We start from the raw sequence: 16,269 nt of genomic DNA, 5'->3' as shown, positions 1-16,269 counted from the left end.
TGCAGGAACAATAAGTGTAATCTTAAAGTCTTTTTATCTATTATTAGAAGTGAGTAAATCTTGTTTCTGATTGATGATGAAAAATAAAACACATTTATTCAGTAGGAGGTTGTTTTTTCTCTCAATAGTCCAAAACAGAATCCTATTAATTTGGACTAATGTGTTCCAAAGCAAGGATTCTAACTCCAGTTTCCTCTTGTACCTTTGGCACGTCTGTAGGAAAAAGGTGGGAGGCTGTTTGCTTAGAAGTGAATCATGACTATCATGATTTCTGGGCAGCAGGTTGTCCAGTAAGCGGAAGGTTGTAGGTTCAATCCTGGCTCTTGCCAGAGATGGCTGCTGTTGTGTCCGTGGGCAAGACCCCGTTGCCTGCTGGTGGCGGTTGGAGGGATCGGTGGTGCCGCTCCAGGGCAGCTTTGACTACATTCAGTGTTCTGAGCTATTCTGAGCCAGGTGTGTTCCGGTCCCAAGTCTGGCTCCTGATTGGTTACAGACTGACAGCTCGGTCCTTCTGAATGCTCTAAGGTGCTCTTTGACCTTCAGCATGTGAAGGAATGGAATGGTGTTCCTCTGGAACAGATGGCCAGCATTAGGAGGTAGAGCCAAGCTGACGACCAGATTGAGGAGGAGGACCTAAACTTTTGTGATGGCGTGCAGATCCTTCACCTTCTCCTGAGGCTCCTGACATTGTTTAATAGTTGTTTCTTCCTGAATACTGTTGGGAAGTCTAAACATCTAATCCAGTGCTTCCCAACCCTGGTCCTCAAGGCACACTGTCCTGCATGTTTTCCATGTTGCCCTTTTAAACACCTGCAGCCACACACCTGGTTTAAATTAATGAGTGATTAACAGGCATCTGCAGCGCTTGATGTCGTCTTGAGGAGGCAATGTAAATCAGGTCTGCTGAAGTGGTGCAATGAAATAATTTGCATCTATTTAAAGAGCCATGAGATTCCATAGTTAATATGAAATCAACCTTACGGACCTGTGGGTACTTTTAACCAGAAGATTGGACCTTTTTAATGCAGGGATTAGATAACAACCTCGTATTCACTCAGAGACAACAGAAGAGAGAGAGAGAGTCAAGTTTAAAAGTTTAAAGATTTATTACAAAACAAATTAAACTAGGCTGACTTTAACACTAAATGTATGGTGTAACTAAGGTGGATGAGACGGAGAATGGTGTAGTGTGGAACGTTGCTCAGAACCAGCAAATCCGAAGAAACAATTAGTTCTGGTGGGAAGTGAAGGTGATGACTTTGCGCTAAGCTTTGGTTAGGAGATTCATAAACATACAACGCCATGTTGTCGCTCCACACATACCCTTAGAATGAGACCTCCTTACAGATCCACAACGCCAGGTTCTCGAACCCCTCTTTCGGTACCGGAGCTGATGAAACGGCGTCAGCAGTACGACAGACTAGTCTTTGGATTGTCTCCAGGTAAAAAGCAACAGTTGGTTGACAGCGTCAGATGGATCCAGAAGGTCAGTAAGTTCAGCTTTTATTCTGAAAGGAACCGTTGCAGCAGGTGGAACAGCAACAGATTTTATCCAGCTTGTCGTTGGTTCTTTCGGCTGAAGAGGAACGTTACGGATTGGCCGCTCTGACAACTTCTCTAGAACGCTTTGAACTGGCGTTAAAGATGACGTGGGCATAGTTTTATACTTTGGATGTTTTGGTTTATGGTCGAATGAAAAGATGACAGATTTACCAAACACCACCAAAACCACGCCTCCGTCAGATCTGGCAGATTCTGATTGGATCAGTAAAAGCAATGTGTCATGTCTTTTAACGCTACGTGAGATCAGTCCTAGTGGAACACTTAAAGTCAAATTATTTATTATATTCTATAGGATTATAATAAAGTCATTACTACTTTGATTTCACAGATTGGTCACATCTTATTATTGACTAACACTTTGTTTGATTAGCTTATTAAAATAGAGTTCTTTGATTTATTAAAAGGAGAGAGTCCATTCTTCATTCTTCTCTTGGGCTGGAAAGGAAGCAGTTTAGAGCAAATGCATGAGACCTTGAGGCCATATCTCATGCAGATTAGTTCTGTGTCAGAGGAGAGGGGAAAAATGACTTTTAGGTGGAAAACAGTCATTTCAGTCCGTTACATATCCCCCCTTTTCAATGGTACAGTGGTCCGTACAGAGACCACCTGGCGTTGAACAGACCAGAGTCCTAAAAGAACTCCAACGATAGGGGAAAGTGCAGTTCCCCAGGAAGAGGCCAAAAGTGGTGAGGTACGAACCCCACTCCGAAGAACAGTACATGGTTTCAACAGCCTCGCATAATCCCTTTGGAAGCAGTTTAGAGCAAATGCATGAGACCTTGAGAACATATCTCATGCAGACTAGTTCTGTGTCAGAGGAGACGGGAAAAATGACTTTTAGGTGGAAAACAGTCATTTCATTCCGTTATAGTGTAGACATGGAAAACTAGCAGGTCAGTGTGCCCTGAGGACCAGGGTTGGGAAACACTGGTCTAATCCACCCATAAGTTCCAATCAGGAGAATAATCCGGGGGATTATGGAATCATTTTGCTCACATATTCATTTGTGTTGATTTGTTCCACTGATGGAATGGTAAATGGCCTGTATTTGATATAGTGCCTTCTAGAGTCCTGCGACCCCCCAAGGCGCTTCACATCACAATCAGTCATTCACCCATTCACACACACATTCACACCCTGGTGATGATGAGCTACATCCTAGCCACAGCTGCCCTGGGGCGCACTGGCAGAGGCGAGTCTGTCGTATACTGGCGCCACCGGTCCCTCCGACCACCACTAGCAGGCAAGGTGGGTTAAGTGTCTTGCCCAAGGACACAACAACAGCGACAGACTGAGCGGGGCTCGAACCTGCAACCTTCTTATCACAAGGCGAGCACTTGACTCCTGTGCCACCTTCACCCTATTTCAGAAGTTCTACCTTGTAGTAAAGGTGACTCATTAGGTGTTCTGATGATGCTAGATGTATTACCAAAAATGTTTGTTATAGCAAAGAAACACCAAGTTCTTTAAATTGGGCTAAATAAAGATTAGAAAAAATATATTTTATAGTTGCTGTAGCGATTCGGCGACCAAGCTAACGGTACACTCCCCACCACCACCCCTTGGGTATCTTCACTGGCTCCATGTCCACTGGAACTGGAAAACCATGCTGCCAGAAGAAACGGGATTGAGCTAATCTGCAATTTTACAAGTCCAAAAATCTGTTATTGTCTGTGACTTCAAATGGTGGTTTTCTTTTTGAGACGCTGGTAGTTTGCTCTGAAGTTGAAGTGGTAGCAGCCGGCTGTTTCTCCTTCTCTGATGTTATGGGGCGGAGAACCTCTCACACCACTGTTGCTGAATGTGCGAGTATGTAATGAATGGAGGACCCAGGGAAGAGCGGCGGGTTGTCCGGTGGTTGTTTTCGGTCCTAGCCGTGTTCTCGGCGGATGTTTTCAGACAAACACAAGAGGACCACTTAATTATTTATTTGTTTTTATCCCCAGAATATTTCTACTGTACAACTGTTTGCCAGAACTTTAAGAGCATTAAGAAGAACTGTTTTAAGCTAACATATTTTCTAAATCTAATGAGCAATAAAGCTTGTAAAAGTATTTTGCTTTTACGAAGTTCATTGAGTTCACCTCTTGGTGCAGGAGCTACATGTGATCAGCACCGATGAGAACCGTGTGGTTGCTGCTGTTCAGGAGTGGAACCAGAACGAAACCTACAACCTGTACGTGTCGGACACATCGGGGGTCTTCTACACGCTGGCTCTGGAGAACGTGGTCAGCAGCATGGGCCTCGAGGGAAACGTCATGGTCGACCTCTACGAGGTGAACGAACCCAGATAAAAAGGCTTTTTTCTGCTTTGGTTCTGGTTTTTAGTTATCATCAATTCTCTTTCCGAGCATTTCTTTCACTTTCATCTGATGAATACGTGCACACGGACATTTCCTGCATGTTTAATCTGAACTTTGATCAGTTCTTTACTACAAAGCGAAGATGATAAAGAGCTTGTTATTTTCAGATTTGTGAAAAGAATCTTTCTAACAAGTATCCTTAAAGGCTCGCATTAGCACAACCGAAGGGGAAATCTTCCTGGAATAGACGTGTTTTGTTTTGATTTATTTTTCTCTGAAGCTAAAATGATTTCTTTCCTTGATTACACCGAAAAATAGACTTTTTTTTTTTGGCTGCTGATGCTGAAGCTCATGGTTTTTATAAACATACGACCACCTAATATGAATCTTTATCTCTGAATCTAATAACTAAGTCGGTGTCGATGCAGCTCATGTCCTGCTGCAGCCGGACAGAAGAAAGCAAATCCTCCGTTTTGATTGGGGTCACCACCCAAGACGTAGGATATGCTAAACCGCTCCTTCCAGCGAGTCTGAAGTTTCTGTCAGTTACTAATGTGAGGTTTCGTCACCTGATGCAACTGTCAGCAGCTCCATCCAGCATCCCTGTGCTGCGCCGCAGGCCGCCAGCAAACAGTCAGATTCATTTAAGACACACATAGATTACCCACAGGTCTCCAGACAGTCGATCATTTTCCACTCAGGCTTGGTCGCCATGTTTGGTTTTGTTGGGAATATAGAACAGGTCTGCGTCTGTGCTTGAATCTCCCTGAGCTGAGTGCTTTACTTTGCAGCGTCCTGACTTTCTTTTCTTCCAAAGACCTTAAAGTGTGACCAAGGTCAAGTTTTCTGCTGTTCCTTTCACTAGAAGCTTCTTCCTGTGTAACTTCCCCAGGTAGCGGGAATAAAAGGGATGTTCCTTGCCAACAAGAAGACGGATAACCAAGTCAAGACGTACATCACTTACAACCGAGGCAGAGACTGGAGGTTGCTACAGGCCCCAAGCAAGGACCTGAGGGGCAACAGCATTCACTGCGTGCTGGTGAGCGTCCACGTCACACAGGTTTTCATGTGTGTGTGCGTCCATCAAAGAGGAGCCTTGACAGGAGTCGACTGATCTCGGCAGCAACGAGAGGCCGCGCTCAGGAAGAGCGCCGGCCGTCAAAGCTGACTGCTCCGAGGCTGCAGAGCTGAAAGGTCAGCCGCTCCGATTCAGTCCAATAAGCTGACCTCCCATTTAAGAAACTCCAGAAGAAAGAGGTGTCAGATGGAGAAGCTGTCTGTCTTCCTCAGAGCCCTGAAAGTTGGGGGGCATTTCATAGTTTGCCTGATGTTTCATTCATAAGCTAAAGTTCAACGTTCCAAGTAAACAATCCGACTGTGTTTGGGAATGTTAAGCTGCCGCTCGTATCGGCGTCTCATCCCAACACTTCTGTACCTCCACAAATAATCTGTTTCTGATAAATGAATCAGATATTCTGTGGCATTTTTTGCCTTCTCCACCGGATTATACAGTCATTTGTCAGGAAATGCCAGAGTTTTAATAAACCTGCGAACAGCCTGTCAATGCGGCACGCACCGCTGGCATTTTGCTGCCGTGTAATGAGAATGGTGTTGGTAAAGGTTAACCCAATCACAATTAATGCTGAGGCCGGCCAACGGGGGACGGTGTTTGTGATTGGACTTATGAGTTGGGAGGGATGCGCTTCTGTTGGCTCACGCTCAACGCTCTGCTAATTGAGTTTTTGACTTCTCCCTCTGTAGCCGTACTGCTCGTTACATCTCCATCTCCATGTGTCTGCAAATCCCTACACATCTGGAAACATAGCCAGCAGGGAGTCGGCGCCGGGAATCATTGTGGCATCAGGTGGGTGTGAGGAGATCCTGTTTCTCTGTTCTAGAGCTCATCTGTCAAAAACAAACCTTTGAGGTAATAAAAACGCTTCTGCTTTAGCAGGATGGCTGAAAAACATGTTTTAACCCTGTAAAGGAAACTCGCTAAAATACCTGAAAATGTCACATTTGAGCCATTTAATGTTTTTTGTACAATAGGATCTTTTGTCTTGGTTTAAAATTTTGTTTCTTACTTTTTTGTTTTTAAAGTTTTTCTCATTTCTTACTTATTTCTTTTTATTTTTGCGTTGTTTCTGGTGTTTGAGCACAAAAAAATGCACGTACAAAACTTCCCATAGAATTATTTTACAATTATGTATGTCCCACTATGTCCCACTTTTTAGCAAGAGTATCATCCTTGGCTTCAGCCTTAACTAAATATGATAAAACGTGTGTGTGTTTCTGAGATTAAACCACTTTATGCCAATACCAGAACTGTGAAAAAATGTAAAAAAAGAAAAAAAAAAAAAAAACCTTCAAATGTTTTCATTTTGTGTTTTATGTTCAGATGACGGGTTTGGGGTTAGACTGTCACAGGCGTGGCGTGTCACAAATAGGCACAAAAATGTATTTTGCTCACTTTATAGTTTTTGTGTAATTTCAAATTTTCTAAAGAAGTCACAATTTAAATTTTAGTGCACATAAAAATGCAGACACCTCATTTAATATTTCATAACTCCCAATTTTTACATGAATTTTGTCGTTGGCTTCAGTCCTCACAAAATATAATAAAATATTTATTTGTTGCTAATATTTAACCCTTTTATCCCCCGTTGTTGTCAGGTGTATGATTATATCCAGAAATGTAAACAAATGAAAATATAAAAACAATTCTGAGTGTTTTGTCCAGATGATTCGTTTTGTGGGCGACTTTTCAACACATGGGCATAAAAATATTTTAACCCTTTGATGCATGAATTATGAAATCTTCAACCATGATTTTTTTTAACAATTTTTTTCATTCATCTTTAGGTGTGAATGAAACAAATTTCATATTTACATATTTTTTGTAAAATGTAATTTACAAATAATTTATTACATGTCCACCTCAGTGGACAGCATACATTCTGAACATGACATCTGTTGGCTTGGCTTACTGAAGTCCAAATGGAGGGACTCAAATGCAATAAAGTCTTCAACAGCTGTGCTTAATAGCAAAAACAAATAAATAACAATTTTGAGTACCTGTCCACTGTAGTGACCATTATGCATCAAAGGGTTAATAAAAGGTTTTAATTTGAATGTAGCGTTAGTTATTGCCTCGGTATTAATAGGGACAATGTGCAATCTAGTGGAAAACATTAAAAACTCAAAAATGAGTCTGCTACTGGCCTGGGAACCCAGACAGAATAATAATAATAATAATAAAATATGCTGATATTTTGATTTATTAGAAAAAACTGATTTACATGGAAGTCAATGGTGCAATAAAATGTGCCAACAACAGAAAATGTACAACATTATTGAATGGAGTACAGCAATTGTTCTAATTGTTTTTCATAATTACCCCAAAAAACACAGGTTTAGATAAACTGCATTAGCATAACCACAATTATTCACTAAACCACATCTGTCTTTGCAAATAAATACACTACGGGTTAAATATTGTTTCAGGGAATCAAGATGTAAGTTCATTCAAGTGTGTTTCCATGTGAAATTACTAAATTATAATTCCTCACCTCAATGTAGACGGCTTCCTAAACAACCTCAGTTGAAATACATAGAATTTTCTAAGCTAAAATGTAATTTATATAAAATTCCCATCTGAACCTCCGCGGGAGGTCTCATCCTTCCAAGCTCGGGTCCTTACCAGAGGCCTGGGATCGTGAGGGTTCTGTGAACGGCACTTTTCTGGACTGAGATGTCTGTTTTTCCTGGGATCTGCTTTAGTAATGCTTCAGTCTGGGGGTAATTGCCCGGCTGTCCTCTTTTGGTTTGCCACCACCGTTGGTTATGGTTATTTAAGAAACGAGAAGCAACTCATTGCTCCGGTTGTCCTGGGGTGTCCTCTGAATGGAAGAAAAACGGCTCAGCTAAAAGTCACAGCATCAAAAGAATCAACCCTCTGCCACATTCAAACCTGAATGTGGGTCCTTTCTGAATCAGAACCTTTAAAACCAGATAAATGTGACTCCTGCGTCTCCCACATGAACCCGCGCTGTCACTAACTCATCAACACACCGCCGGCATCAGCTGATGGACATGATCAACATGTCGCTAATCTCCCTTAGACACTGAATTAATCATCTTTCAGGGAAATAATTTACTGATTTGATTTAATTTCAGGCTTTATTGCAGCTACTGGAGTCAACAGAGGGATGAAAACTCCTTATTTTTGTTTTTTATTCATCCTTTCTACACGCTAACAGATAAATGAGAGTCTACTGCCTGTAAACATCCCATAATGAAGGAACGCTTGCAGCTTGCATCATGAAATGTGATTAGTTTATTGTAAATAGAAATTTCTGTCTGCCTTTGTGCAGAAACACACTCTTCCTTTGGGTTTTTGAATTTTAATCATTTCACAAAACTTTAATTTAAGAGCGATGATTAAATGCTTAACCTCTGACGAAGACCCTCCATGGGCTCTAAAACGTTGATCTAAGTTGTGACTTGAGCTGTTGCGTGTGAGGGAGTGTTCCTGGAGGAGGGTTGGGATGGGGGGACAATCTGCCACCTGGAACCAACCGCAGTGTGAATCAAGACAATTACAGCTTTAGCTCTGGATTAGAAACGCGTGTCTTAATGTGGTCGGGACCGCGGTAATCAGGAGTTATTGGTTGATTCTGGAGTGTGGGCAAATGTCACGTGGCACCGTGGATCTGTGGAAGCACTACGATGAGAGCGGTGGTCGGCAGCTGCTGTGCAGACCCCCCCCCCCCCCCCCCACCACCACCGCTGTAGCATCAAGGGGTGTGAATAAAAGTTGGATTTAACCTGATGCCCACTTTATTTCCCGTTTCTACTCCACGCCACCTTACGTCACGTTTACTTCCACTCTCCTGCAGGCTCCATCGGCTCAGAGCTGACCTCTGGTAACGTCAGCGTATTCATCACCTCTGATGCAGGAAACGCGTGGAGACAGGTGAGGACAGCATTTATTCTGGTCTCTTGATGTGAATGTAGCATTTCTTTTTTTGTCACGAGTGAAAATGCTTTTGAAACAGTTTCCAAGCCTCTCCTAGCGTCGTCTGGCTCACATTTGGTGTCACGGGGCAGCATGACACTATCCTCTGTGATGCAGGACTGGTTTCAGGACAGCAGACATCCAAGACTTTAGATTAGAGTACCGGATAAACCCCTCAGTGTTCGATGGCATGTTTGAATTCATTTACTTTTTTAATCTGATAATATATTCTGTAAATGTCATGGTGGTGTGTGTATCAAGTCCAACTAGGATCAGAAACAGGAAGTAACGTGTTCGTTTTTAGGCTAAATGCTCCAAACCAGGCATTCCTGAGTAAGGAGGCTAACGATGGGAACAAATGGAAAAATGTTTCCACGGTCCAGATCATCAGCTCTTTCTGGACTTTTTGGACTGAAGGAACCTGACACTGGAGTTCAAAGGGAAACCAGCTGCTCACCTGCCAGACACGATGACTAACAGATGGCCGCATGGCGGGGAGTCCACGACGATGTCTAACTCTGATCAGTTGTGACTTGGACCGAATCAGAAGGAGAAGATCTGTGGGTCCATCTCAGGAGCCGTTCAGTCACATCTCAGCTGTATGTGCGTGGCTTCTCCTGTGCTAACTAACCCTTTGGTGACCAGCCTAAACAGGAACAGTGATGGACTTCAGCTGACTCAAATGTTCTAACCTAATAACATTCTGGATACTTCGGTGTGTTGAGGACAGCAAATGTAGCAAAGCCAGCTAATTTTAAATACCAGAGTGATAGCATTGGACGAGCCAGAAACAGGACAGGTGTGGGATGACTCAAGTCCTTTTTTATACACATTACAATAACTAAAGTTGGGTCAGACATCCGGCGTGGATATGCGGGACGGACGCTGACCTGCAGCTATTTCCTCTCTGAGCCGGTAGCAGACGTGGTCACAGGGCTGATTTTTGGTGAGTTAGTGTAAAAGGTCGTTGGTTTCCTGAGGCCAGCCTCACATCGTCGTGGGTTTGTTTGGTTCATGCCTGAGGAGCCAAAGGTGGTTTTAGAATAAAACATAAAGATGTCGTGGCTTCTTAGGAGTACGAGAAGTAACTTCTGGGTCGCTCCTGTTTACTGGCTTCAGTTCTTTAAACAGCTCCGGGTCTTTTTGCTTGTCGGTGCAGCGTTAGCTCGCCAAACACATGAACACATCACAGACTCACTGATTGTAAACAGTAACTTTGTCCCTCCGTTGATTTTGTCTCTTTTTTTTTGTTTTGTTTAGTATTTTAATTAATTAATTTATTTTTTTGTTAGGAGAAAAACCGACAACATTTTTCAGTGTAATCTTCCTTCCAGCATGATTGAGAAGTGAGACTTAGTTTTAGATCATTTATTTCACCGCATCAACCTCACAAACGGCTCCTTTTACTTGGAAATGAGGTAATTAAATCATGTTTTATTAAAAAAACATTTCTTGACATAATTTCTATTTAAGGAACCATTTTACTCTGAATTTAACTTGTTCGTTGTTCAAAGTTAACAATGATTTTATAATGTTGTCCTTTATTCTTAATCAATCATCAAATGTATGTGATTGTAATTACGTTCTCCTCTATAGATGTTTCTGTTTTGTTTTTACGGAGCAATAAAGTAGATTATTTTGACTTCACGTACTACAGAACAACATCACATTAATGATTAAAAAACCAAACCAGGCTGACTTGTTGCTCTAGTAAACATCACATCTGATCATTATTTTCTACTTATGGGTCAAAAGCAACAAGCCACTCATCACAAACAGCTCCATTAACCCAGTGACCTTCATCTCCTCCATGAGAACATACTCCTCTTCATCCCTCCCACTCTCCATCATAAATAAACCTCATCCACCTGCTGGTTAGCGTCTCTTTAAGGTCAACGCTGGAGTGAAATCTGAAAGTGATGCGTTTACTGGCAGCAAACCGAAAGGAAGCCACCTTGTTCTAGAACCGTCTTTAAAGTGCAGATTATTGAGACCTAGACGTATCGTTGGACTGGAATACTTGTTAGGATTTATTTTCAGGATAAAGATGTGAAGTTTGATCCGAAGGTGGCCGTTGAGTTAGAATCTGCTGCTGTAAGCTCAGCAGTTAGATGATGTTTCAAGGTAAGTTAACGCTGTAAACATCATCAGAAATGTCATAAAACATCTACGATGGTCGGATTTCCAGTCTCAAACCAGTATCTCTCTGGGAAAATCCCATAATGCCGCTGGATTTTTAATCTTCTTCGTAATAAATGTGGGGCCTCGCTCTCCTCTCGTGTCTCTGGAAATCAAAAGAAGTTTTACAAAACGTGCAACATCCGATTCAGAACGGGAAACAAGAGAAACACGTTAAGGGTGGAGTTTCTGATGAACTGAGCACCGTTCTGCGCGTCTGCGTTACCATTCCAGGATCAGAGAGGATCCAGATGTTCTACCAGCTCATTCGCATCAGGAAAGCTTTCCAGACCCACCTGGAGATGGGTGGGGCCAACACTCCTTTGAGACACTGTCCTTCTCCTGATGTCTTATCACATGCTATAAAACGCTGTTGATTACTAAAATAAACATGTTTATTAAATAATCTGATGTTAACCTTTTCAGATAATCCAGATAAAACAGTTTTACGCTCCATCCACAGCATGTAGTTTAATCATGACTCTGAGGCTTTTTATTAGCTTTTATTTGAAGTGACAGTGTGTATTTTTCCTGGCGACAGGGGGCAGTAGATACCTAAATCGTTGCAAGCAGGCGGCATTTTTGTGTCGAAATAAGACCAACAGATGCCTATTAGGCTCAAAAAGCCCTGGGGAGTGCAACGTTTAGCAACATCATAAGCACGTCAGACGCCCTCACATCCATGGCAACAAGTGAAGAGCTGAATGTGTAAAACATTTAAGGAAGACGAACGTTTTGCAAGCGTTTGTTACAAATCACTAAATGCATTTGTCCTCATGTGTAGAAGGAAACATGGCAGCTAACATGGCGTCGCCCGGAGACTTGGACCCGCTCTCATGTATTTAGACCTGATTTTTATGGTTATGTTACAAAGCTGCCAATATTTTTCAACAACTGGGCATCATTTAAGTCATTTTAACAGCATTTTGATGGATATTTCCCAAAATGAATGGTAAAAAGTACACACTGTCTCTTTAAAGGTTGTTTTCATCATTTTAATAGTTTTACTGTTTTAACAGAAAACAGGTTATGAGTTTCAATTATTTTAAATGAGATGCTCTTTAAACCTAAACATTGTGTTCTAGCTCGGGATGTCTAGCGTAGCGTGAATGTCACTGAATAAAACAGGATTGACCAAAGAGACCCACTTTTAAGGAGAACTGAGTCATTAAAGACACAAAATCCAAAATGATCCAGAGATACTAAGTGATGCTGCGCAGAGGAGCATCAGCGGGGAGAGAAGATCCGTGTCGAGTAAATGGCCTCCAGACTTCAGGCTGCTTTCATCTGAAGATGATTTTAAACAAATTGCCAAAATTTAACATTTCATTTCATTTATCCACAAACATGATGCCTTCAGCAGCAGGATTCTTCTTAAAACAAGAGCTTACATCCTCTCTTTTAGACGTAATCCCACAATAAAGCATCGGACATCAGTGGCTCATGTGACCGTTTGCACACATCTGTATGAAATCTGTTAAACCAGAGTTTAGGTGAAAGCCAACCGAGTCCCTTTGGGGGTCACCTGTCCGAACCATTCTTGATGAAAACCCTAATTATTCCCTTTAAAGCAGGTTTTTCTCCATTCGTCCTACAGATCTTTGATGAGGAGTATGCGGTGCTCTATCTGGACCAAGGTGGAGCTTTGGTGGCCATAAGACACACTCCGCTTCCCATCCGACACCTGTGGTGAGTTATTACAGCGTTCCCAGCATGCCTGATTCCCCCGGAGGAAGAACTGAGCCTAAAGTTAGTCAAACAGAAGCAAATGAGTTTGTCTGAAGCGGTGAGGATATGATTCTGGTTAAAGAATCCACCGACCGTGAAGGATGGCTGCTCTTACGGCTGTCGTTGGATTTCTTCTCCGTGTGTTTGGAGTCATAATGAGTCCAGCTCTCACTGAGCCGGATCCCCGAGCCCTGCACAGAATACGGAGTCGTTCGACAACTCTCAGGGTCATTAGCTTGTGCACTCAGCCAGAGGATTAGTGTGGATGGCTGCTGCAGCGCATGTGTGTGTTCTCAGGTTGAGCTTCGATGAAGGGCGGCAGTGGAACAAGTACAGCTTCACCAGCACACCTCTGTTTGTGGACGGGGTTCTGGGAGAACCTGGGGAGGAGACGCTCATCATGACGTGAGTAACAAGGATTCATCTCACAAACCAATGAAAATAGTCACGTTTGTGGTTTTTAGAGTTTACCTGGTAACCTGGGAACGTTGCTAATAAAACCCGGGAACGAATGATCGATCAAGACTCTCTGATTAGCCGATTAGCATGACTGGTTTTCCCCGTGGGACCTGGATAGAGTCCAAACTTCTCCTAGAAATGAGTCATTTCTGTTTGCATCCAAGTGAAAAGTCCCGTTTTCCTTTACATCCCATCCTCCTGCTGGTCCCGACGACTGAGTGAGGTTCATGGCGCGTTCAGATCTGGATCAGCGTGGTCGAGCCCTGCTGGGGTAATTGTGTAGTCAGATCTCCGTGCTCAGCTGGCCGTTTTGTTGGACCTGTTCTCTGACGGTCAGCTTGGTGTGGAGACGACCCAACACACACACACACACACTACTGACCAAAGGGCCGGCCAAAGTTCACGCCTTCCTACTAACAAGAACCTCTGATTCGTGGGTAAAATAATCCAGCAGTGGCTTCCCGCATGCGCGGATAGTTGCCGGTCTGGCTGCAGCTGGACCCGGCCGTGGGAGGAGGAGGACAGGCTGCTGTGAGAGGAGCCCACGCAGCACAGCTGCTCAGTGAGAGTAGGAAGCTGTGTTCATGTCCGTCTCCACGGTCGCCTTTGTCTACTAACTTAAGGACACCGAAGACATTTCCAGTGCGTCTCTTGCCCCGCCCACATGTTCGGAAACATCTGCTTTCCTGAGAAGGGTGTGTGAACCTAGCCTGACCAGCCAGCATGGGAACTCTTCTATTCATATAACCCCGCCCCCTGAGAGCTCTAACCGAGCCAATCAGTGCTGAGCAGAGAACGTCACACATGACAGCACTGAGCTTCTCATTAACTCATTAACTGCCAGAAAGCCCTTCGCTGCCAGCGTTTTTCAGTGTTTTCACTGTTTCTTTAAGAGGCACAGAACGTTGCGCGCTAGCATGATGTCGACGCCTAAACATCCAAAACAAAGCGGAGACTCACCTCTTACATCAGGAAGAATCCGCGCGTTTCGAGCGTTATCCGTCCTTTCATAATCCGTTGTTGAATTGTGATCGGCAGAAGCTTTTCCGGTTCGCGCCTCACTCTTTTTACAGGAACGGCCCAAAAACGATCTCCTAACACATGGATGTTCTGCTTCCTGATCATGTGATGTGTGACGTACGCGGATGAAGATCGGCTTCAGAGCTGAGATGTTTGTCCTCACGTTGCGGGGGCTCGTCCGACGCCCACACAGTAAAAACATGCAAATGACGACTTTAGTCATCAACGGCAGTGAACGAGTGAACGAGGAAGACGTCGTCTGAAGTGGAGTTCGCTGCAGCACTTTCCTCTGCTCTAAATGACTTGAACACGTCTTTAAACCCACAACAAGTGGAAGCGCTAACAGCCTTTGCTCTAAAATAAAAAAGTTTGCGCTGTCGCCAGACGCCATTTTTGACTACATTTAAAAATGGCGGCGTTGTGTGGTACAGTCGGCATTTCCACCTTTTTTCTAATTGGTTGTTTTTGAGCTGGCTAGCCCCGCCCCTCATGTGCCTCTCTGCCTGTGAGTAACCAGACTAGCTCTCTGTGTAGATTAAACCGGTCGAGTCTGGCAGGTGGCTAGTGTGAACAAACGCTGGCCGTGCGGGGACGGCCTGACCCCGCCCAGTCCAGATGTGTTCATCCAGATGTGAAAGTGGCTTTAGAGCAGAAACTCAGTCTGGAATGGCTTCAGCTCTGATTAGCTGTTAGCTTGACTCTAGCATGATTATTTCTCTCATCCTCCCAACTGACCCTCCCGGCCTGCTGCAGGTCACACGCTGACTACTAACAAAGACACTGCATGACCACAAAACACACCTGAGTCTTTACTTTCTACTCCTGCTCTGTTTCACATCCATCTCTGCCTGTTTTCCTCTGCATGAATAAAAAGAAAAAGTCTTTAAGATTTAGCCGACATCAAACCGGTCTGTCTTCAGATGACCGTCGCTGCAGATCAAAGCTGTGGCAGCCGGTGACAGAGCCACCGTCCATTTGAAGAGAAATGATCAAAATCTTTAAAAAGCAGAGGAAACAGAAGAGGCGTTGGCTTCTGAAGCTCTGACTGCGTTAGGAATGGTGAAGGGCAGCGAGGGTGAGGCAGGAGTTATGAAGATTCTGGTCACATTTATTATTAGAACAGCCCAGAGCCGCTCACATGACACAGAGGCAGCTTTTATTGCAGCAGAGAGATCGGCCTTTGGGGCGTGCTACCAAAGGGCTCCATAGACGTCATATCAATGTTTCATGACACCTGCCATTAATGACGGAGTGACAGCGGGCCGCGGCGCTGCTCTGCAGGAGACGGATGAGACGCAGCAGCGTGCAGCAAGGGAACGCGACAGCCGCCTTCACAGATACGAGAGGCTGGTTTAGGAGTGGATGGGACCGAGGAGACGATACCTCACAGAGCTGAGGATAAGTTGTGGACTGCAGAGCCTCCGGGCCCACACACTCCGTTAGTTTTCATAAGACCATCACGCACTGCTTTCTTATCAATTTGTTCTAATTCCTACAGTAAGTGGCTGTCATGGTCGGATGCCTGCGGCACTAATTGGCAGATTGTGATTAATACATAGCAGTACACACACACACACACACACACACACACACACACACACACACACACACAGAGCTAGTCTCCTAACCTTGGCTTTGGTTGTTTCTAATCACACAACAAGATGAATATTTAATGAGATGAATGAATGAAGGAGGATCTTCACATTTTTCATGTCATTGTTTTTTCCGTGGATCACATTTAAACTAGTTTATTTCTAACGTATTTGCTGATGCTCTCCGTCCCCGCGTGCCGACGGTGAAAGTCAGACCGTTTCCTGGGAGTTCTGCTCGCACTGACAAAGTGAGAAAGTACATTTTCTCTCCAGCTCTTCTTTGTATTCGATGCTCAAACGTTTCTATTAGTGGAAACCGCGAAAGGAAAAACATCCGTCGTAGTCTGAATGTGTCTGAGGGTTAAGCCCTCCCAGACCCGACGTCTTCTTCCCAGAGCATCGGTCGGAA

At 43.8% G+C, this 16,269-nt stretch overlaps 1 protein-coding gene across 5 annotated transcripts in view; it reads left to right on the top strand.

Annotated features, from left to right (window-relative positions):
• Nucleotides 1–16,269, top strand: part of sorcs1 (sortilin-related VPS10 domain containing receptor 1) — a 240,367-nt gene that overhangs the window by 196,701 nt on the left and 27,397 nt on the right. For all 5 annotated transcript variants that reach the window (XR_008563892.2, XR_001574014.3, XM_054743833.2 and 2 more), the window contains exons 9-14: nucleotides 3,660–3,839; nucleotides 4,759–4,905; nucleotides 5,628–5,730; nucleotides 8,765–8,841; nucleotides 12,659–12,750; nucleotides 13,087–13,194. Coding sequence is in view for 3 of the 5 variants with exons in the window: in XM_054743833.2 (XP_054599808.2) it covers nucleotides 3,660–3,839; nucleotides 4,759–4,905; nucleotides 5,628–5,730; nucleotides 8,765–8,841; nucleotides 12,659–12,750; nucleotides 13,087–13,194 (707 nt within the window). In the remaining 2 variants the exon portion in view is untranslated. The remainder of the gene's footprint in view (nucleotides 1–3,659; nucleotides 3,840–4,758; nucleotides 4,906–5,627; nucleotides 5,731–8,764; nucleotides 8,842–12,658; nucleotides 12,751–13,086; nucleotides 13,195–16,269) is intronic.

This window comes from Nothobranchius furzeri, chromosome 6 (assembly GCF_043380555.1).
Source record: "Nothobranchius furzeri strain GRZ-AD chromosome 6, NfurGRZ-RIMD1, whole genome shotgun sequence".
NCBI classification, from domain to species: domain Eukaryota; kingdom Metazoa; phylum Chordata; class Actinopteri; order Cyprinodontiformes; family Nothobranchiidae; genus Nothobranchius; species Nothobranchius furzeri.
The sequence above is the reverse complement of the archived record's forward strand: the minus strand, read 5'-3'. Positions and strand labels throughout refer to the sequence as shown.